This window comes from Sapajus apella, unplaced genomic scaffold (genome assembly GCF_009761245.1).
Source record: "Sapajus apella isolate SASKATOON/1434 unplaced genomic scaffold, GSC_monkey_1.0 scaffold28, whole genome shotgun sequence".
NCBI classification, from domain to species: Eukaryota; Metazoa; Chordata; class Mammalia; order Primates; family Cebidae; genus Sapajus; species Sapajus apella.
This window is the reverse complement of record NW_022436968.1, coordinates 69,253-92,199: the sequence shown is the minus strand read 5'-3', so window position 1 is coordinate 92,199 and position 22,947 is coordinate 69,253. Positions and strand designations below refer to the sequence as shown.

Below are 22,947 nucleotides of genomic sequence, written 5' to 3'. Positions count from 1 at the left end.
TGGTTTCAGGTCTGACCCAGCACAGTCTCAACGTTGGTGGCCATAAGGGTGCTTGTGTGTCTCCTCTCCTAGCTTCAACTCAGCACAGAGAGAGTCCATGTGTTTATGAGAAACAAAGGGAAGAGAACAAGGCTCCTTCTCTTGCAATTTAGAGAAGTCTTCTGGACCTTATCCAAGACCACCAAGGCAGAATCTCTCTGAGTCTGAAAGAGCTACAGCATTACTGGGCTTCTAGTGCCCCCTAAAGCACAGATACAGTTGCAGTGACCAAAAACTTAGATTGCAACATCCAAGTCTCTTCAAATATCTGGAAAGCATCCCAAAGAAGCAAGGGTACAAACAAGCCCAGACTGTAAAGACTATGATAAACACTTATCAGTGCCCACACACTGACAAACATCCACAAGCATCAAGACCACGTAGGATATTGAATGGTGTCTGGGTAGCAAACAATAAAATAAAATAAAAAATAAGACCATTCAGAAAACATGACCTTACCAAATAAACTAAATAAGGCACCAATGACCAATCGTGGAGAGAGAGAGATATGTGACCTTTCAGATAGAGAATTCAAATAACTGTTTTGAGGAAACTAAAAAATTCCAGATAACACCAAGAAGGAATCCAGAATCCCATTAGATAAATTTAACAAAGAGATTGAGATAATTAAAAAGAATCAAGCAGAAATTCTGGAGCTAAAAAATGCAATTAATATGCTGAATAATGCATCAGAGTCTCTTAACAGCAGAACTAATCAAGCAGAAGAAATAATTAGCGAGCTAGAAGACAGGCGAGTTGAAAATACACAGTAAGATGAGACAAAAGAAAAAAGAAGAAAAAGAAGAAAACACACCTCCAGTGTTACTACAAGAGACCAGTTCAGCTGGATTTCTTCAATCACATCATTGGTCTCTGTACTCGTTTTGCCATAATCCTTTCAGCAGTGGTTAAACTTTTTAAAATGTAAAATGGGTCATTTCAATTCATTGCTTAAAACCTTGTGAAGGTGTCTCTTTACTTTTATACTTTAAAATAAAATAAAATGACATTTAAGACCCTAACTATGGCTGACAACACCATCACGATGCAGCCTCTGGCGTCTTCTCTCTAGTACTAGGGTCTGTCTTGTGCTCACTCCACTCTAATCAATCAGCCTTCCTACTTGTGTTCCTGGACCAGGCCCAGCTTGTTTTCTCTTGGCTTTAAACTTGTGTCATACTCTCTGCCTAAAATGTTCTTCCCTGAAACGTCCCATGGCTTGCCCCTTAATGTCATTTAGGTGTCTCTCCGAGTCATGCCTCAGAAGGACCTCACCCAACCTAAGAGAGCTTCTCTCCCATCATTCTCTACTCTCTAATCTTTAGTTTTTTCCCCTATAACTTATCACTTTCCAAAATTATGTATTTGCTTGTTTTTATTTTTATTTTGACACAGGGTCTCACTCTGTTTCCTGGGTTGGAGCGCAGGGGTAGAATGGTAGCTTACTGCAAACTTAACCTCCCAGGTTCCAGCCATCCTCCTGTCTCAGCCTCCTGAGTAGCATGTACCATCATGCCCGGCTTTTTTTCCCTTTTCCAGAAGAGATGAGGTCTTGCTGTGTTGCCCAGGAAGGTCTCAAACTCCTGAGCTCAAGCAATCCTCCCGCTTGGCCTTCCAATGTATTAGGATTACAGGTATGAGCCTGGCCCATTTATTTTTCGGTTTGCCTCACTCACTAAAATTTGAGCTTGGGCCAGAAGTTGGTGGCTCACACCTATAATCCCTGCACTTTGGGAGGCTGAGGCAGGAGTATCACTTGAGCCTAGGAGTTCAAGACCAGCCTGGGCAGTATGGCAAGACCCCATCTCTCTAAATTAAAAAAAAAAAAATTAAAGAAAACTTAGCCAGGCTTGGTGGCTCACACCTCTAGTCCCAGCTACTCAGGAAGGTGAGACAAATGGATTCCTTGAGCCCAGGGGTTCAAGGTTGCGGACAGCTGTGATCACATCACTGTACTCCAGTCTGGGTGACAGAGTGAGACCCCCATCTCTAACAAAATAAAATAAAATAAAATAAAATAAAAATAAATGTGCTTTATGAGGGCAAGTGTTTCATTCCTTACCACACTGTGTCTCAGCGTATATCCAATCCAGGGTCCTATCCTTATCTAATAGCATCCTCTATGCTTATCTCCCTGTTTATTAACTCTCACTTCCAGAATTCTATAAGCTCCTCAAGGGCAAGAATTATTTTCTAATCTTATCTGTCCCCAGAACCCAAAACAGTGCTTACACAGTATTTATGTTCAGCAAATATTTGCTCAACAAATGAATGCTATATATCATTTAGTGGGTTTTTTTGGTGTTTTCCACCTTACCTTGACTGCTTTCTGAATATTTATGCATGAATCTCTTATGGTCTTCAGTAACTTATTAAACCGTCCCATCTCTTGGACAAGTACAGTGTTCATGCTCTGTGTATAAGTTGTTGGGTATCTCCTCATAGCAGCCTCAACATCAAAGTTGTTTGGAAGTTTGCCCAAGATGTCACCAGCAACCTCATTCACTACTTCATCTGATGATTTTGCACCAGCACCTGCTGAACGAGACTATGAAGAATCCAAACTATAACTCAAAAATCCTCATAAAGGTCTGAGCATAGCTGAACAGGAAAAATCCTAAGGTAACTCTTTATAAGAAAGAACATTGCTCTGCTATTTTATTCATGATCTCTTGCCACACAAGATTTATTAGAGTGATGGTAACAGGAAGGAGGATGGATTTTCAAAAGAAAACTATTGTTAGGGAGGAGGAATAAGGGCATGTAATGTGTTCGGAGGCAAACGAGGATCTGGATAAAGCAGATAAGCTGTATGTTTGGCTGCATGGGTGCAGGGGGAGGAGCAGATGCTGCAGATAGTGGGAGAAAAAGCACTGCATTGGTGAAGTGGCCAACTGATGACGGGCATTAAAACCAGAAGGGGGACATCTCATCTTGCTTTGAGAAAGCATGCCACAAAATATATTTGCTAATAACTTTGGTGTCTACTGATCGCCAAAAGCAGAGATATAGTTTTCTCCTTGAACCAGGAGAGCAAAGAAAATAAGCTCATCTCCTCTTAGCAGCGGAAGAGTTATGGAGAAAAGACAGACTTTCGTGATTCACTTTGGAAGCAAGGAAGGAGAATTTCAATTCCATTTTTGTTTTTTATATTTATAGTGGCATTGTGTAAATCAATCTATATTTTCTGGGGAACAAAACTACTAAGTCCTCAGAACAAATGACTATGGAGTGTGTCTGTTGAAAGAGAACAAGTACTATTAGAATATAAATATATCACATGTTCTCTCAGTCCAAGGAAATTGTGTTTAGTCTTCTTTTAGATTTTATGTTTCCTGGTTTCTATACTATAAATATTAAATATTCTCAAAATCTATTCTGAAAATCTTAACTATTTTTACCTAAGTTTCTACTGTGACTTTTTTTTTTTTTTTTTTTTTTTTGAGGTGGAGTCTTGCTCTGTTGCCCAGGCTTGAGTGCAGTGGCACAATCTCTGCTCACTGCAACCTTTGCCTCCCAGGTTCAAACACTTCTCCTGCCTCAGCCTCCCAAATAGCTGGGATTACAGGCACCTGCATCACACCTGGCTACTTTTTGTATTTTTGGTAGAGAAGGAGTTTCACTATGTTGGCTAGGCTGGTCTTGAACTCCTGACCTCAAGTGATCCAACTGCTTTGTCCTCCCAAACTGCTGGGATTACAAGTGCGAGCCACCATGCCTGGCTTCTATTGTGACTTTTAACATTACTTACCACACACCACCATAATATCCTATAAAGTTACACAATAAAATAATTACATGTTGGTTTTAATTATGTGCTATTAAAAATGAGATACGTTCATATAACAATCCTTTATTATGATTCCACAGTACCAGGTTTGCAACAAAATATATAAAACAAATCATAGAGAATGAAAAGCAAGTATTTGACTAAAACTAATGAAATCTCTAATTCCATTATACTTAAGGAATCATATGCTGATTTCCAGTAGTATTGCGGTATGCATAAAAGGCAGTAAAAACTCATTAAAATATTCCTATTTTCTAACAAGAGCTGGGACTCTAGGGGGGAAAAATTCCAGGTCTATATTCTTCAAAAACTATAAAAAAAAAAAAAGTAGTAACGCATGCATTCCCCTAACCTATTTCTCACACACAAAGATCAAATGATTAGGGTGATAGGGTTTTGAAAGTAATGTCCAACTGATACCAAAAATTAAGACCAACTGGGTCGTATTTACTTACAATTATTTACCTTAGCTTTTTCCTTTTTACCATCTTTCTTTAGAGTTATCATAAATAGCATTTAGAATCTTCTAAGGGTTATTTTCCTCTTAAAGATAAGTAGAATTCGTTTTCATTTTCAAAGGGACATCAGAGAGTTTAACCTTTTCGGAGATCCTAGACTATATCTAGTTTTATAATATTCTAAGTTGAAACAATTTTCCTATTCAAATTAGCATGTGGCAGTTAACCACAAGCAAAGGAGCTCTGCACAAGTAAATGTTTCAGCTCTGATAGCTTCCTCTTTTATTTTTTCTAAGATAAATTAGTTAAATACAAAAAGTCTTGTCATCATTAACCTGCTGCCCAAGCTCTGCAGTTCTGGTCTCTTTACCTTTGAATTGTGATAAGCCCAATCTAGAATCACTGAACTACTGCTTGCTCATTACTATAATTGTATTTGCCAACCTGAGTTTGAGGACTGAAAGAGATTGTTTAATTATACACTGAAAGATACCCCTTGTGTATTTAAACTTATTTGTTTGGCTTAGAGTCATTTTCTGTTGGAGTGAGCCCACTGTTTTACGTATTCTGTAATGTGGTACACCCCATCAAGTTTAAGTAAAGCCAAAAGACACTGTAAATGTCCTGCTGTCAGACTGTGGTGTATTAAATGCAATCTAATGCTCCTAAAGAGCTACTCATTCATGTTTCCACATATGCTTTTATGCCCAGGTAATAACTAATTTTAGTGCTATCAATATCTACAATGGATGTAAAAATAGTCTTTGTTCCTTTTGCCTTATTAGAAAATGTCATAGTAGAGTAGAGCAGAGATAGGATTTCCATGGACTCTTCCATTAGTAATAGCATACCACATTATCCTTCTAATTTTTAGCTTTTTAAGAATCTCTGGCTATCTACCTTTTAGAGCTTATCCCACCTTCGGAATCTAGAAAGAGAATATAGCGTAGTGTTTAGAACACAAGACTCTGGAGCCGAACTGGTAGGAGCCAGACTGCTTGGTTTTGAGTCCTGACTAACAGACTATGGCCAAACTACGTAATCTTCCCGTGCCTCAGTTTTCTCACTGTAAAATGGGAATAGTAATAGCTAGACCCCACTTCATAGGATTGTCATTAGCGTTGCATTGTTATACATAATAGCACTTAGAGCACCACTAGCACAGAGTAAGCACTATACAAAAATGTTAACTGTTGTCATTTTTACTCTGAGATGCCATAAAAAGAAAAAGATCAGTTAGAATTCCAGTTAATAGGATAACTTGCTTGACTGATTATTCTTCCTTAATTCATCAAAATTTTATTGAATCATTATGGGAATTCTTGCCATTTGGACTAGTTTGCTTTCAAAAAACAAATTAACAACTGAGCATATCTTCTAAAGAACAATACAACAGAAGGTCTCTTAATAGACAAGCAACATTAGTCAATGTTTTTTATTAAAATGTACTGACCTGTGCTCATGGCAGCTAAATTTTGATGTCTTCACAGATGGTTTTCCTACATGCCAATGCACTTACGCACTCTCCAGTAGAGCTGCATTTACAAATTCTTCTCCTACACTTTTAAATTCATTTTGTACTCACTATTGCAATTATATTTTAAATATTATACTAATATAAATCTGATAAAATATTAGTGTGAATGAAACTGTGTCCATGTAAATCACGTTAAATGTTCTGGAATAGCTGTTGAAATACTAGGGGACTGGAAATTAAAACAGATAAAATTTTAGACAAATTCTGTCATCAAACTGCTTCCCAAGTATCTTTGAAATTTTTCTTCCACTTTAAAGAACTTTAAAAGAGTTACAATGTTTGACGTATTTGGGCAAGGTTTATGCAAAAAAGGCAAAATGAAACTCCTAGAAGCAGAATGATACTCAAATAGGTCTTGGTTCCCAGAAAAAGATTGATGAAAAAAAAAAAAAAAACCCGATATGTTCATGTACTTAGTGTTCAAATCCATATTCAAGTTGTACACGCATTTTTGTCTTTTCCTTTAAATGTTTCTACGCTTGAACAGGATTGTGTAAGGAAGCCTGTTCAGTGCTGGCACATGCTACCTGGGGAGCATCCTTCCTAGGCCTCAGAAGCTGGCTCCTATATACAGATCACACACCTGTGTAAGAAGAATGTTATCAAATAGCAGTTGAGTCTCTGACTGATCCTTAGTGATATCTGCATTGGCATTCATCCCAAAGATTTCTGGTGCTGGGGTCAGTGGCAGAGTCTTTGTGTATTCGATGTAGCTTTTGTGCTGCAGAGATGAATAACAAGAAGTCAGGAGGTTAGAAATCAATTACACTCTAGAACTTTTCACAGAAAGGAGGTAATTTTCAATACTCCAGTTATTGAGCAGATAGGCCTATGAGGCTGGACACTGAGCGCTTTCACTTTCTTTTAGCCTGGGCCAAAGTTAAAAAATATATGAACATATTTAGAGAGAAAAAGAAAATGTACCATTCAATTAGAATGGGTTTTTTAATGGGGGTGGGGAACCCTGGTAACTTTATTTAGAAATTACCTACAGAGAAATCTTTCTGTGTCATATTTTGCTGATGGCTATTCTTATCACAATAAAAATATTTTTTTCTGATTTACTCTGTGAAAAATCCACCCAATTCATAAAAGTAAAATTTTAAATTCTGTTATTCTGAAATAATCATCATTAACATTTATACTTCTTTTTATGCATACATACATATTTTTTATTTTATTTAAACCGACTTCTATTAAAATTTCATACCTTCCTTGATGCTCATATAATCATATACAAACATCCACACACAGACATGGCAAAGGGGGTTTGGTCATGGATGGCTTTACTATTTGGGTCATGTTACAAAAACCTTACTTCGTCTTGCTGTTTTCTCACTTGGCAATTCATCATTGGAGATCTTGTTACCACAACTCCCATGTTGGCTTGCTGTACCCAATCTGTGACCTAGGCTTTAGGACTGTTTTTTTCCCTTTATCTATACCTACATCTGCCCTCAGCTAGCATTAATCCTAGTGGAAGATGGGGTTAGGTTTGGGGGATTACAGTATATGTTGCTGGTACTTGTATTTAACTTTCAATGTATGCCCTTTGACTTCTGGGAATAAAATGAGAAAGAACTTGATTGTCCTAGCAATCTCTAGAAATCCACTGTGATCATCAGAAGGCAGTAGCCAGGACTCTAGAAGAGCAGAAGGGAATCTTGGACTTGGGCTGCAGGTGGTTCTGTGACTTGCCACCACCTTCTTACCTGTGTGGCCTTGGGCAAATTATTCTACCGGAACGAACCTGCTTTCTCACTTGGGATAAAATAATAATAAAAATGTTAATTTGATAGTGAGATAATTACTTGCAACTGACTTCTAAATAATTGAAATATAAATATTAACTATTACTGCTAATATTATTTTGCTAATAACATCTCTTATGTATTTTCATGTTAATTGGGGTCAATATCTTTTTAGCCAAAGGGCTGAGTTTATGATGACAGAACTTCAGGTCACTGAAAAAGCTATTCTTGAGTGAGAAATGTTTCTGATACTCTTTATGTTACAACAAACAGGAAACCTCTAACTCCACCTATAGCGTGAGCTTTGTTCTATCACTATATGGCTGAAGAAAGCACAGACAAGGGTAACAAAAAAACAAAGCCTGCAGAAAAATCACCATTTAAAAAATATCACCACCAAAATAATTTCATGTCTTACTACTTTTAGTTTTTTTGAAGGGCATACTTACATCACCAGAAGGAGGAACAAAATAGATGCCACTTGAGTCAAATTTATAGCCTGAATTTTCAACTAATTCTGGATTGAAGAATTTGTTTAGAATGCTGCGCAGCGTGCGCCGGTCCCAGTCATCGGTCACTCTGCCTCCATAATTGCATTCGCCGGTCATGTACCGCAGAGCATCATACGGCAGTTCCTAAAATAGAGAGCGCACGTCAGTCAACCAGTTCATCAGCAGCCTATTATACAGAACCGTGTTTCTTGTTTGTTCCTGTTACTAAATTAAACATCTTACGAAAAGTTTGCATTAACACAGCTTCCCTTCGTATGCTTCCCTGTTAATTGTTGCCGTTTTTCCCAGTGTCGTTCTTTTCTTTTCTGGCTTTTTATTTCCATCCAGTCAATGCTGAGAATGGAACTCCTCTATTAACTTGTGAATTTATTGTCTATCAACCAAAATTATTTCAATACTTACTGTGTGCCAGATACAAATGAATTAGGTCATAATGTCATCTGTGAAAACTTTGCACTGCTGAGTAGCATGCAAAGCAGATACAGTGTAATTCAGAGGGCCGGGCATGGTGGCTCATGCCTGTAATCCCAGCACTTTGAGAGGCCAAGGAGGGAGGATCACTTGAGCCCAGTAGTTCGAGAACAGCCTGGGCAACATGAGAAGACCCTGTCCCTACCAAAAAAGAAAAAAAAAATTAACCAGGTATGGAAGCACATGCCTACAGTCCCAGCTAGGGAGGAGGCTGAGGTAGCAGGATTGAAGCTGCAGTGAACTCTAATCGTGCCACTACTCTCCAGCCTGGGTGACAGGGCAAGATCCTGTCTAAAATATATACACACACACAGACACACACACACACACACACACACACATATAATATATAAACTCAGAGACCAGCAGTGTTACTTCACCACCTTTCAATATCCATATATATTTGACAATTGGAATTTTATATAGACACATATATATACACACATATATCTATATATACACACAATTTGTGCACTTATTTTTTCACAAATTCTTACATTTCTTTTACCATTTCATGAAACATTCTTTGAAAATACTATTTTTAATAACTGTTTTCTAATATTGAACACTTTTGCTGCTTCTAATTTTTTAATGTGTTGAATTATGTTTCATTAAATATACATTTCTTAAAATTTCTAATGATCTTTTAGTCCAGATTCCTGAAATTACTTTTTTCCACACACACACAAAAAGAATCTTATAAAAAGCAATTTATAAACATTACCACTCTGCTTTTACAAAAAGCTGAAGCATTTGTAGCAGCCAGTTTTTAAATCTTTGCTAATATGGTGGGTCAGTGATAATATTATTTCAATTTGCATTTCTAGAATAGTAAGGTTCACAGTTATTTAATATGTTTAATAATATTTGTTGTTCTTTTGTAAACTAGCCTATTTTTCCTATCCTATTGTTATTTGGCAAAACTGGAACTTAAGGCAGTGAATTTAGGAAAACATGTGTCATGTTTTGTGAGGGATTTTGGTTTTTTATTTTTTGAGTCAGAGTCTCACTCTGTCACCCAGGCTGGTGTGCAGTGGCACAATCAGGGCTCACTGCCTCCACCTCCAGGGTTAAGGAGATCCTCCTACCTCAGCCTCTCAAGTAACTGGGACTACAGGCACATGCCACCACGCCTGGCTAATTTTTGTATTTTATGTAAAAGTAGGGTTTCACCATATTGCTCAGGCTGATCTTGAACTCCTGAGCTCAGGCAATCCACTGCCTCCGAAGTGCTGAGATTATAGGCATGAACCACTGCACCTTGCCCTATTAAAGTTTTAATAGTACTTCTTTCTATATACTCTTTTATAAGCTTTTATTTTTCAAATTTGGGGAAATATTTTTTCCATTTAGTTTAAAAAATTATCATATTATGTTCTCTAGTGTATAGAATTTTTTAATGTTTATTAATGCAATGGTGTTGATTTTTCACATTGCAATTTCTTTTATCTTGAGCACAAATACTTACACACCCACTAGCAGTACATAAAATTCTATTTCTCACTGCTTTCAATAAAAGAGAGTTATTATCATTTAGGAAAAAAAATTGACAATAAAACAATATAATTATTTTTAATTTTGTTTTTGGCATTGACACTTTCAAAATTTTTATTCACCATTTGTATTTCTTATTTTATAAATTACTCGCTCTGATCTTTTATGTGTTTTTCTAATTTGAATATCTTTTTTTTCTTATTCAAAAGCTCTTTGTAAAGATATTGAATCAAGTCTTTCAGATAAGATTTTATACACTTTCTCCAGTTTTATTTCTCTTTTACTTCTATGGTATTTATGATATTTTAATAAAGCAATATTTAAAAATATTTTATACTACGCCAGGCGCGGTGGCTCATGCCTGTAATCTCAACACATTGGGAGGCCAAGGTGGGTGGATCACTTGAAGTCAGGAGTTTGAGACCAGCCTGGTCAACATGGTGAAACTCCATCTCTACTAAAAATACAAAAATTAGCTGGATGTGGTGGCACATGCCTGTAATCCCAGCTACTCAGGAGGCGGAGCAGCTCGTGCCATTGCTCTCCAGCCTGGGGAACTCTGTCTCAAAATATAAATTCTCTCTCTCTCTCTCTCTCTCTCTCTCTCTCTCTCTCTATATATATATATATATATATATATATATATATATATAAAATTTACTCTTATACTAAATTATAGTAATCTCCTGAGAATGTTTTCATCATGTTTGTGCTTTCTATGTCCTTCTTACTGTTACCTACTAAAATCTAAAGTGTTCAATCTTACCCAAGGGGGGAAAAAGATCTAAAGTGCATAGATCCCACATTCTAGTGATCCCACTTTCAAGTAAAAACAGTAGCACTAGGTTAAGCAGTAGTGACTAGAGAGGGGAAATTTATTGAATTAGGGGCTAGAAATTATAAGACTTGCTATTTGGTAGAACATGAATTTAGGAGAACATGTATCAGTGACAAAGCCCTTGTGAAAATACAAATAGAATCAGGAAGAATTGCAGAATATTTACGTGCTTCCAACTGCAAATGTGAACAGTTTGATGAGATGCACACACTGCTTGGCCTTGTGCTACTGATAGGCCCCCATCCCATAAAAATGAAAAATAAGAAAACTCATATGCAAATCAAATAAGTAGTAAATAAGGTAGAGGTGGATCAGCTAGCGCCCAAAAAGGCTTTGTGATGTAGACATAGATGAGATGCGGAGGAGGAGAATTGCATAAGGGTTACACTTGACCAACATGCCCCTGAGAGTTCACGAGGTAAATGCTATCTGTTGTTTCTCTCAGCCATTGGGTCAAAACCAGGGCCAATTAAATTGAGGAGTGTTTTCCAGGGGCGGGTGTGTTGGTGGGCGTGTAGACTGACTAACATTTCTAGAAACAGTAGCAGTTTGCTGCTTGGATTGCTTCCCTGTTCCTTGTTACAAGAGGGTTGAGACAATGAGCAGCTAGAGAGAGAAGGTGAAAACAGGTCTTGAAGTCAACAATTAGTACTCACCGTTACATAAGAAGTTCATTTTAACCTTAATTCGCAAAAAACAAAAAGAAAAGAGAAGAAAATCTTAATTATCAAAAGAGGAGAAATGCTGTGTAGGTGGGCATTAAAACAAACATCTCTACTTTGAAAGTTATCTACAACTTATGCAGAGTAGAAAAGGTAAGCTGAAGTTTAACATGTAGACTACGTCTTTGAGAAAAAAAATTATGTGTATATTGTGTTTATATATGTGTATCTACAGATGCACAAGAAAATGTCCAGGCACAGATACCCCAGGCTGTGAAAATGGTTGCCTTGAGGATCAGTTAGGGTCAGAAGGGGGGTGAGAGGTGGGTCTTATGTGCGCGCGCATGTATACACACACACACCACACACACACACACACACACACACACACACCCCTACCAAAACAAGAATGACAAAGCAATTGCCCATCTGCCAAATAGATAATATATATTCACCTAAATTTTCTTATTTCATACTTTAATTTTTTCTATTTAGACTTTTTTGATTTAACAGCAATTATATATGAAGAATCTGCTTTAGCAAATAACCAATTATTCTAACTTCATTTATTGAATACCTCTTCTGTTTTCTATTCATTTTAAATGCTGCTATTAAGCCAAATTTCTACATATAGTAGTGTTGCCATTTTTGTTTCTGAGAGCTTGAAGATCTTCCCACTTATTATCATTCAGTCATTAAACAGACACTCATGGAGTCTGTAAAACTACATACGTTGTTTTAGGCACTGAGAATGCAGAAGTAAACAAATCAAAGTCACCATATGTTCTAGTGGTTCATGAATTGGCAAAACGTGCTCTACTTCTTAGCAAAGTTTGCAGTTCCCAGTAAACTACATGCATCACCAACTCTGTTAAGGCGGCCAGAGCAAACTGGAGCCTGGGAACCCATGTTTCTGATTGCTGGGCCAAGAATCTTAGGGACAGGATCACAGAGATGATGAGCAGGTAAACCACAGAAAACGGAAAAATCTGGAATCTCCTCCTGCTCTTATAAGTTTATCACCATAGTGATAAGGATTCTCAATGTGAGGCTGGACAGAGTGAGCCTCAGCCACAGTGGACGCAGAAATGTGCTGAGGGGAGGCAGACATGGTTCCTGCGTCTGAGTTGACTGTTCAAGGAGTCCCAAAAGTAGACAAGGACTGAGCACAGGAAAGGGTACTCAGAATATGAGAAAAGACCGAAGCTCAGAGACATGAAAGAACACATCACACGGGAGAAGAGCAAGGAGACTGTAGTAACACAGTGCAGGGCAGGGGATAGAGCCAGGAGCTGGCAGGTGGCGGGAGGAGGATATAGGTGGAAAGGGATAAGGAATGACAGCATCAGTCACTGCCATAGTTCTAGCTTGGGGGCTGGGTGGATGGTGGTTCTATTACATTGATGCAGGCAAAGAATGGAAAATAGAGAACAGGAACATTTAGTAATTCTTCATGAAAGCAGGATTCCATAAAGTAATCACTCCTTATTTTGATTTCTTTCCAATTTTTTGTACATTCCTTGACCTATTACTTTTTACAAAGCACGTGTTATATCAGCTCCATGGACACCCAGCACTAGACCAGAAATAAGCACTTGAAGTATTTCAGCCATAACACTTGTATGCCAGGGATCACTTTTGTGAAATATTTGTCCCTTCAAGTTCCTATTAATGTTTGATTCCTCCTGAAGGCCTGCAGTTTGCCTATAGGTTTCACCTTCCTAAGGGCTTGCTTTTGCTCTTCATTCCTGACTGGGGTGGAGGGAACCTACCAAGGCCAAATTTCTAAGACACAGAGCAAGGGTTTTCCAAATTCCTCAACCTTATTTTTTTTTCCAGTTAAATTTTATTCATAGTAACTTAGAATTAGAGCATATATATTTTATTCCATTGTCATCAACTATCTACTGGACCTACTTAGGACCCAGTAAAGCATGTCCTGGTATAAATTGGGAGGTCCTGCATTTTCCCCTACATATCCATTGTATCTCTACCACATTCCCTAATCTTGCTCAAATGATTTTGTTTACACTCTTATTGTCACCTGCATGGGTTACCATGGCAAGTCTTCTGTATTATTTTCCTATGACACCAATAGGCGGCTTAACATGATAAAAGTGTATTGACTAACAGTGCTGGAGTCTAGAAGTCTGAAATCAAGGGATTGGCAGGGCCACACTCACTCCCAAGCCTCTGTAAGGATCTTTCCCAGCCTCCTCTGGTTGTAGCTCCAGGTGTCCCTTGGCTTATGGCAGCACAACGCCAATCTCTGCCTCTATCTTCACATGGCTGTCTTCCCTATCTGTGTGTGTTCAGATTTCCCTCTTTTGATAATGACACTCGTCATATTAGATTAAGGGCCCACCCTTCTCCCGTATGACCACATTTTAGCTTAACTAATTACACCCACAATGGCCCCATCCCAAAATAACATCACATTTTGAATTACCATGGATTAAGACTTCAACTCCTAGCATCTCCTGAAACCAGCCTGTTAGCTAAGTCTCTCTAAATCCACTCTCCATTCTGTTGCAAGAGTGATCTTTTTAAAATGCAAAAATAGTCTCTGAAAAACACGCAAATAACAATAGAATAACCACCAAATTGGTTAGCACAGCATGTTCCAAATCACTTATAGCTAACCAATTTTTTTCGCTGATTTGTACATTTTTTAAAAAAAGACTATTTTTGTAGAACAGTTTTAGGTTCACAGCAAAATGGAGCAAGAGGTATGGGGTTTTCCCACATATTCCCTGTCCCCATACATGCATAGACTACCCAAGTATCAACATCCATGACCAGAGTGGCACATGCGTTACAAATAATGAGCCTACACTGACACATCATTCATTAGGACTCAAAGTCCACAGCTGACATTAGGGTTCACTCCTGGTTGATGAATGGCAATGGCGCCAGTGGCCCCCATGGACTTCACTGTGGCCGAGGACCAACCCATCAACCTGTGTAACAAGCTGCCACCAGCCATGGTGCTTGGCATATCCTCCAACCCCTCTGATGGCTGCAGCACCGACTGGCTGTGGAGCCCTGTCAAATACAGGGTGAAGGCTACCCCGAGGTGTGTGGGGCTGGGCGCACACCTCTGTCTTCTCTTGGGAATTAGTGTCTTCCTTCATCTCCACCTTGGCAGGAGCCTCCTTCTCTGGGGTGGCTGCGTTTTTTCTTATCTCCAGCCTCTTCCTTCTTGGCTTCGACTTTGGATTCTTTGGGCTTTTCAACGGCAGGTTCCTTTTTTGTGTGTTTTTCATTTTATAAGCACTTGGTTTTATTGCACACATGCAAAGTGGACTTTAGTGGAAAGTGTGCCCTGGTATAATTCAGTGGCCAGTGCCCGGACCTGCCTGGGTCACTCTTCCAGAATAGAGAGCCCTGGGCAAGGGCTTGATCACTCCTTTGGAAAACAGAAGGCATTTGGGAATAGGTTATCTCAAGCATAATGTGCTGTAATTGCTCATCCATTATTGAGGTCATCTCACAGTTACACACAGAGGCAATAAATGCACTTATTTGGAAAGCAGGAGGCAGTTTTTACAGTCAAGTGTTTACGTGTGGCATTTAGAATATATCACATTCAGCTACATAAGCTATCATAACATAATTGTCCATCTCATGGGGAGGGTGTAGGGGTAGGGGGCTGGCAGCACCCTCTCTTGCTAACACACTGCTAACAGAAATTCCTGTTTGAAGAAAGAGGCCCCGTCATCTAAGCAGTTTCTTCTTACATAAAAAGAGAAAAAGCGAAAATTGCGTGACTCCGATCTTTGAGCTCCAGGACCCTTCTAGTTTCTCTGGCTGCTGTGGACGTTTCTTTCACCCTGCCTTTCTTCCCCTTGATGGCTTTGTCTTCTGTGGCCTTCTCGAGAGGCCTGCCATCTTTTTGGTCTGTGCCGGAGGATTTTTCAGCCTTTTCCACCCTAGGTTTGCTGGGCTCCTTTGAGAGGGTCTTGCCATCCTCCTTGGCTTTGGCCTCTGTCTTGAGTTTCTCCTCAGGCTTCTTGGCCTCGGTGGCCTTCTCCTCCTGGTGTCTTTCTTCTGGGGTGCGGGCGCGGGCGCTGCCGCCTCCTTCTCTGCTGGTTTGCTGGGTTCCTTGGCCACCTCTGTCTTCTCTTTGGGTTTAGTGTCTTCCTTCATCTCTACCTTGGCAGGAGCCTCCTTCTCTGGGGTGGCTGTTTTTTTCTTATCTTCAGACTCTTCCTTCTTGGCTTTGACTTTGGATTCTTTGGGCTTTCAATGGTAGGTTCCTTCTCCACTTTGGGCTTTGGAGCCTCCTTCGTGGGTGCTTCCGCTTTCTTGCTGTCCTTCTTACCCTCTGCTTTTGGCATTGCGGGAGCTTTCTCTTCCTCTACCTTCTTCGGGGCTTCTCCTCCTCCTTCACTGGGGACTTCACCTCTTCCTTCTTTGGGATCTCCTTCCCAGGGGCCTTGGCATCCTCCTTCAGGAGAGACTTCGCCTTCTCTGGGGGCTTGACCTCTGCATTGGCAGGGCTTTTGGCCTTTCCGGGGATTTGTCTACAGGGGACCTTGCTTCCTCCTTCGTTGGAGTCTTGGCCTTCTCAGGGGACTTTGCTTCTTCCTTCAGTGGGGACTTGGCCTTCTTGGGAGACTTGACTTCAGCTGGAGATTCTGCCTCTTTCTTCTCTGGGGACTCAGCCTTGTCTCTTTGGGGACTTGGCCTTTTCAGGGGACTTGACCTCAGCTGGAGATTTTGCTTCTTCCTTCACTGGGGATTTGGCCTTCTTGGGAGACTTGGCCTCAGCTGGTGACTTTGACTTTTCCTTTCCTGGGGACTTGGCCTTCTCGAAGGACTTGACCTCGGCTGGGGATTTGGCTTCCTCCTCCTCCAGGCACTTGGCCTCAGACGGTGACTTTGCCTCTTCCTTCACTGGGGACTTGGCTTCCTTCTCTGGAGGTGCAGCCTCTTCTGCTGGGGGAGACTTTGCTTCCTCTTCTTCCCCTTCAGCCTCCTCCTCTTCAGCCCCTTCTTCTTCCGTGTCCTCCTCCTCTTTGGCCACTTTCTCCTGTTCTTCAGTCACTTGGGTCTCCACTGTCTGTTCCTCCACAATCACAGTTTCTCTCTCGACTTCTCTACCACTTTGATCTTCTTTTCGCTTTTGACCTTTATGTGAGTGGATATGGAGGGAATTTTGGGGAGTCCTTCTGGAAGTGATAAAGGAATCGGGCCAAAGCCAATCAGACACTCTTCGCCTTCCGGGAGTTTTCTGATATATTCTGAATCACTCTGGCTATCTCTATATCCACAGCCATCTTGACATTGAGCAGGTCCTGGTCTTCTGGCAGCTGGGCTGCCATCTCCCACTTGGTGTTCCTCAGGTTAGCGTCCAGCTGCTGAATGGCTTCCTGGTAGGAGGCAATGTCAGCCTGATGACGGTCCTCCAGCTTGGAGCGCTGCCTCTCCAGGGAGTCCTGGAGAGGCTCTGGAATGGGAGATGGCTTGGAAAGTACCCTCAAGCCAGGTCCCCTTCTCTGGGCCCAGTTCCCCATCTGTGAAGTGGAGCTGATGGCCCCTGCCTTGGTAGAGGTGGTAGATGGATATGCATCCCCACAACCCGGCCCCTTCCCCAAGAATACTGACTGCTGTGGGTAACAGCAAGTGGCTACTTTCAGCATAGAGAGCTACAAGGCCTGCTTTCTCTGTGTGCCTGTCCCTATTTTATAGGGTGTGCAAAAAAAAAGGCAAGGGTCCAGAGATGTGGGCAGTGGAACTCCTCCTTGGACCAGGCTGATGGAGGGTGGGAAGGATGAGCAGGGCAGGTTCCCCCACCGACAGGCACCCCCTGCTTCCTGGGGCCCTCCCTCATGCTTCCACAAGCTGCCTCCTAAGGTTACCTGAAGTAGTGTCTCTTCACTAACCTGGGCCAGGGTGCCAGAGGCACCTTCCTGGAGCTCACACTGCCGGACAGGCTCTTCTCCCTCCCTGGGCCTGTTTCCTCTGTTGCAGGGAGAGTGGAGTAGGCACTAGTTGCCTGCCTCAGTTGGAGCATCTTGTGGGGAAGTTCTGTACTGTGGGCTCAGTGCTAGTTGTTGCTGTGTGTCTAGTGCAGGTGACGGAGCAGTTTCTGGCCAGAGCAGGCTTTGCCTGGGTCCAAGGGGCAGGCATAGCTACTCTCCCATGGAGGGGGAGAGTTTTGCTCAGCAGCCATTGCCACTGTGGCCACAGGATACATGCCGAGGGGTCAGGGTGGTCAGAGAAAGTGAGAGGGGAGCAGGAAGGCCACCAGCAGCTCCCATCTTAATTTCCTCCATATGTCTGCCCTGGCCCTGGCCCAGGATTTGGTTGAGGAGTAGCATGGGAATGTGGCTTGCCTGGGGCCACACGGCAGCTGTGGTAGCCAGCAGGAGCCCTGGGAATCCTGCCCCTATTAAAGAAAAAAATTCTATGGATTTGGACAGATTCATAATGCTGTGTATCCACCATTAGAGTATCATATAGAATATTTTTGCTGCTCTACATAGAAATCCTCTGTGTTCAACCTATTCATCCTTCCTTCCCACCTAGGCATTGGGAACCAATAATCATTTTACTGTCTCCACAATGTTGCCTTTTCCAGAATGTCATAGAGTTGAAATCACAGACTATGTAGGCTTTTCAGACTGTATTCTCTCACTTAGCAATATGCATTTAAGTTTTCTCCGTGTCATTTTATGGCTTAATATCCCATTTCTTTTTAGCACTGAATCATACCCCATTGTCTGAATGTATCACAGTTTATCCATTCACCTACTAAAGGACATCTCAGTTGCTTCCAAGTTTTGCCAATTATAAATGAAGCTTCTACAGATATCTATGTCTAGGTTTTTGTGTGGACCTAAATTTTCAACTCCACTGGGAAAATTCAAAGGAGCATGATTGCTGGATCATATGGCAAAAGGATGTTTAGATTTATAAGAAATTGCTTTTATAAGAAACTGCTAAGGTGTCTTCCGTAGTGGCTGTACCCACACCAGCAATTAGCGAGAGTTCCTGCTGCTCCACATCCTTGTTAGCATTTTGTGGTATCAATGTTCCAGATTTGGCCATTCTAGTAGATGTGCAAAGGTCCTCATTGTTTCAGTTTCTATTTCTCTGATGACATATAACGTGGGGCATCTTTCATATGCTTGTCATATTGTATATATTTATTAGTGAGATGTCTGTTAAGATCTTTAACTCCCTTTTAAATCTGGTATTTTGTTTCCTTACTGTTGAGTTCCAAGAGTCATTGGATGGTTTGGCTAATAGTCCTTTATCGGGTATGTCTTTTTGCAAACATTTTCTCCCAGTCTGTGTTGTGTTGTTCTTTTCTTTTTTTAAGACAGGGTCTTTTTTAGCTAGGACTTGTATTAGCTAGGACTTCCAGTACAATGTCAAAAAGCAGTAGTGAGAAAGGATATCATTGTTTTGTTCCTGATCTTGGTGGGAAAGCTTCTAGCTTCTCATCATTTAAGTATGATTAGCTGTAGGTTTTTTGGTACATTTTTTAAGGCAAGTTGAAGATGCTCCTCTCCATTCCTAGTTGAGAGTTTTTTGTTTGTTTGTTTTTTTAAATCATGAGTGAGTTGGATTTTTTCAGATGCTTTTTCTGTATCTATTGATATGAACATATGATTTTTCTTCTTCAGCCTTCAAATTTATTAACTGAATTTGTAATGTTAAACCAGCCTTGTATACCTGCCTACTTTTCATTGACTCTTCACTATAGAATATTTTAAATTAGAATATACTCTACAAGTGTTTAGAACAAATTGCTACATGGAAGAGCTTCTCATCCTTTTTTTATTTTTATTTTTGTATTGAGAAGTGTAATTATAGCTCAACTACTTCCTCAGGCACTGTATCACTACATTTTTGCCTCCTTTAATAGTAAATTTTTTGGATAAATGTTACTACAAGAAAAAAGCTCATTAATTTTATGATTCTTTTGAATGTTTCGTCAAATTTAGATGCTGCAAAACTGAAGGCTTTATGAATACATTCTACAGAATAGGAATTTGTCCGATTAAATGAAATATTCTTCACATAAGTTTATATATACCATCTGAGCTCTCAGTATTTATTTTTCTCTGTTCCTTCTTTTATATAGAATCCAATGCCTTCCAGTTTGTAAGCCTTTTAAAAAATAGTCACAATTTACTAAAAGTTTCAAAAAGCTTTTGAATATTCAATTGATGATATAATTTATAGATTTCCAACTAAATTTGAACAAAATTACCGAAATTTAGAGGATTAACTTTCAAAAGGCTTCATATTTTTATAGGACGCTTGGATTTATTTACCAAGTACTTCTTCGAAGGTACAGGCATGTCAAAAATCCCACTGACAAATAGCAAAGAGAGAAAGGGTACTGCTATGCTGAGAGTGTATGCGTCCATCAGAATTGTAGAGGCTGAAATGTGGCTGATGTGACAACATCAGGCTGTTTGGCTTCTTTCCATATCTATGCTGCAGGTTAACACCAATGGCTTAAATAGTTTTTTTCCTGACAAACAGTCCAAACTCTGGAATAATGGTATAATGACATTACCCTAAAAATAAAGTCATGCTCCACAAAAGAAGAAAACTAGTCTGTTTGTTTTTACATTTTGGAACCTGGCTGATTAATAGCCTCCTCAAGTCCTTTTCATAATAAGTACTTTCCAAAACATTACCATTTTTGGATCTCCATAAGTGTTTGTTTGTCAAAGTAAATAATATAATATGGGTTTCCAATAGACAAACTGACGTCCTAAGTACCTAGTATAGCAGTTATAATATCCTGTTATAATAAAGAACTACTTAATAAGCTGTTGGGAACTACTCTCCTATTCATTTTATAAGAGTAGAAATTAATGAGAAGTGCCCACTTACTGTAACACACTTACAACATGATAAAGAGCAACATAGGTAATGTCCTTGCTGTGATTTTTATGATACCTCATACTGGTTCAGGAACATGTGGAGTTGCTGTACACTGATTCTCAGATCAGTCTCATTGAACTCATAAGGAATATTCCACCCTAGGGGTCCAAATTTCCGTCTTTCTTGCACCAAAGCATGAAAGAAACACAGGCCATAAAGCAATTTCTTGAATTCCTCCTGTAATGAGAAGAAATGATGCCACATCATTATTTTCCTCATATATTACATTATATTTACCATATTTTAAAATGAAAGTAAATTCCTTTAACTTATAAATAGGATAGGGATATATTCATCCCAAATTATGACTATAACAGAATTAAGTGTGTTTCTACAGCTCTTCAGGCAAAGTATATCCATCTGTGTACATGTTCACATAGCTATACATACACAGCTATGTACCCCAGGTTTTTAGGAAGCATGGTAGGCTCATCTAGTTTAATGCTGCCTTACAAATTTTGGAGGTCCCTACCGAAGCATTACAAGGCAACACAGAACAATTCCAACGTGTGCTCCCAGACCACCATGGAGAAATGTCAAAGGAGATAATCCAAACTAGTCAGAGCAGCCTAAAATGCACAAGAATAGGAAACAGGCAAAATAGAACCTGAGAGAGGATTTGTGAAGAGGTTTCCTGGGAGGGAACAGCTGTTATACTGGGAGTCCCCTTCCCCAAACCCCCGGTGGGGAGGGCTGTGTGGGGTCTACCCTCTAAGTTTGAGTTAGTGGGAAGGAATTGACGGAGCCTTGTGGAGGGTTGACACATGCCCCCTGCAGCTGAGGTTGGAAAGTAGGGGGAGGATGATAAAAGTGAAGTCGCCACACTCCTCCAACAGTGGGCCCATCCAGTGGGAATCCCAAGGAGCAGACAGGGAGTGTGGGCTGAGAATGGCAGCCAGGGGTCACTTTGAAGGTGTCCTGGTCAAGAAGACTTCTGCCACGGGGTGAAGAAACCCCAAGAGTAAAAGCCTGTATGAAAGGAGTGCTAGAGACCCAGAAGCTGAGGAGGATTCAGACTTGCCATCTGAAGTAGAGGCACTGCCAAGGGTGACAGAGTCACAGTCATGAGTCCAGCAGGGGAGCCTAAGGAGAACCCATGAAAAAACTCACAGAAGATTTCACAAAGAACTGAAGAGTCAGCTTTAAATGCTTTGCCAACTCCAGCAAGGTGTAGGCAACAGCAGCCCCCATTGGGAACTTCTGCCCCCCCAGCCTCGCCCTCACGCACATTTGGAGCTGAGTGATCTCTATCAGCAGCTGTCAAGTGCAGGAAGAATCACAAGAGAAAGACACCAACTCCATCTTCCCCCAAGAACAGGAAGCCCGCCAACTACAGGCCCCAGGTGAGACACTAGGGAGTGGAAACCTAGATGTTGAATAGAAGTTGAAATAATGATCAATATATTATATTATACTTCTTGGTTTCTGAATCAAGGCTGGCTTTGCAATTTAAAATGACTACAGAACATTTTATTGCCTAACGGTAACCAGAAAAGTCATAAAGATGACATTTCATACAAGAGCAGGGGAAGGGTTTCCCTCGTAGAATAAATTTGAAAGGGAAGGTGGAAGACAAAACAAAAGTAGCATAAATTTAATCACAGAGGTAGTTAAATATGCTGGGCTAATTCTGGATTATTTTATATATATTAGAGAATTTAGCTAATTAGTAAATGTGCTGATGTTGAAAGCCAGGTTTCTCACTGCACAAGAAGGGACATACAAATATGGAATGAGGAAAAGCAAAAAGATATCTGAGAAGAATGACTGAAATTGGAGGTATTGGTACAAATTCATCACTTCTAAAATTTGCATAGAGTATTTATGTGCACATGAACTTCTTTGCATGTATGTGTATGTATATTTGTATATTTGCATGCATACATATCTGTATATTTGTGTATGTCTGTACACGTATACCTCCAAGTTCTCCCCACTGAAAGAGTCAAAAAACTGCAGACAGACAGTACAGTAGCAATAAGCTCCTCTAACACCCAGACCCTGGTCTCTAATGCCATTCTCCTTTAAAAGGAAACAGGGTTCTTCAGAAAAATGGCTGATTCCAAGGCTGGGGCAAGACAGGTATACCATGAGCCTGAACATCTTATGCCAGAAAGTAAGAGGTACTACTGCTACTAATCATCAGATAATAGAATATTTTTTTTTAATATGGAATGTATGCCAAGTACAGAGGAAGCAGTTTGAAGGAGCCCTAATTGACCAACTCTGGAATAATCTGAGTACCAAAAGACTCCAGTATAGCATTGAAAATACTTAATGTGGGCTGGGCGCGGTGGCTCAAGCCTGTAATCCCAGCACTTTGGAAGGCCGAGGCGGGTGGATCACGAGGTCAAGAGATCGAGACCATCCTGGTCAACATGGTGAAACCCCGTCTCTACTAAAAATACAAAAAATTAGCTGGGCATGGTGGCGCGTGCCTGTAATCCCAGCTACTCAGGAGGCTGAGGCAGGAGAATTGCCT

The 22,947-nt window shown here is 40.3% G+C and overlaps 1 protein-coding gene across 4 annotated transcripts in view; it reads right to left on the bottom strand.

Moving 5' to 3' along the window:
* The window catches only part of LOC116560993 (dynein heavy chain 7, axonemal), a 107,691-nt gene that overhangs the window by 20,194 nt on the left and 64,550 nt on the right, over positions 1 to 22,947 (bottom strand). For 3 of the 4 annotated variants that reach the window (XM_032292579.1, XM_032292577.1, XM_032292576.1), the window contains exons 16-19: positions 20,481 to 20,642; positions 8,025 to 8,210; positions 6,408 to 6,545; positions 2,357 to 2,587 (exon numbers count right to left, since the gene is read on the bottom strand). In XM_032292579.1, coding sequence (XP_032148470.1) covers positions 2,357 to 2,587; positions 6,408 to 6,545; positions 8,025 to 8,210; positions 20,481 to 20,642 — 717 coding nt within the window. The remainder of the gene's footprint in view (positions 1 to 2,356; positions 2,588 to 6,407; positions 6,546 to 8,024; positions 8,211 to 20,480; positions 20,643 to 22,947) is intronic. The other variant, XM_032292578.1, reaches the window with a different exon arrangement.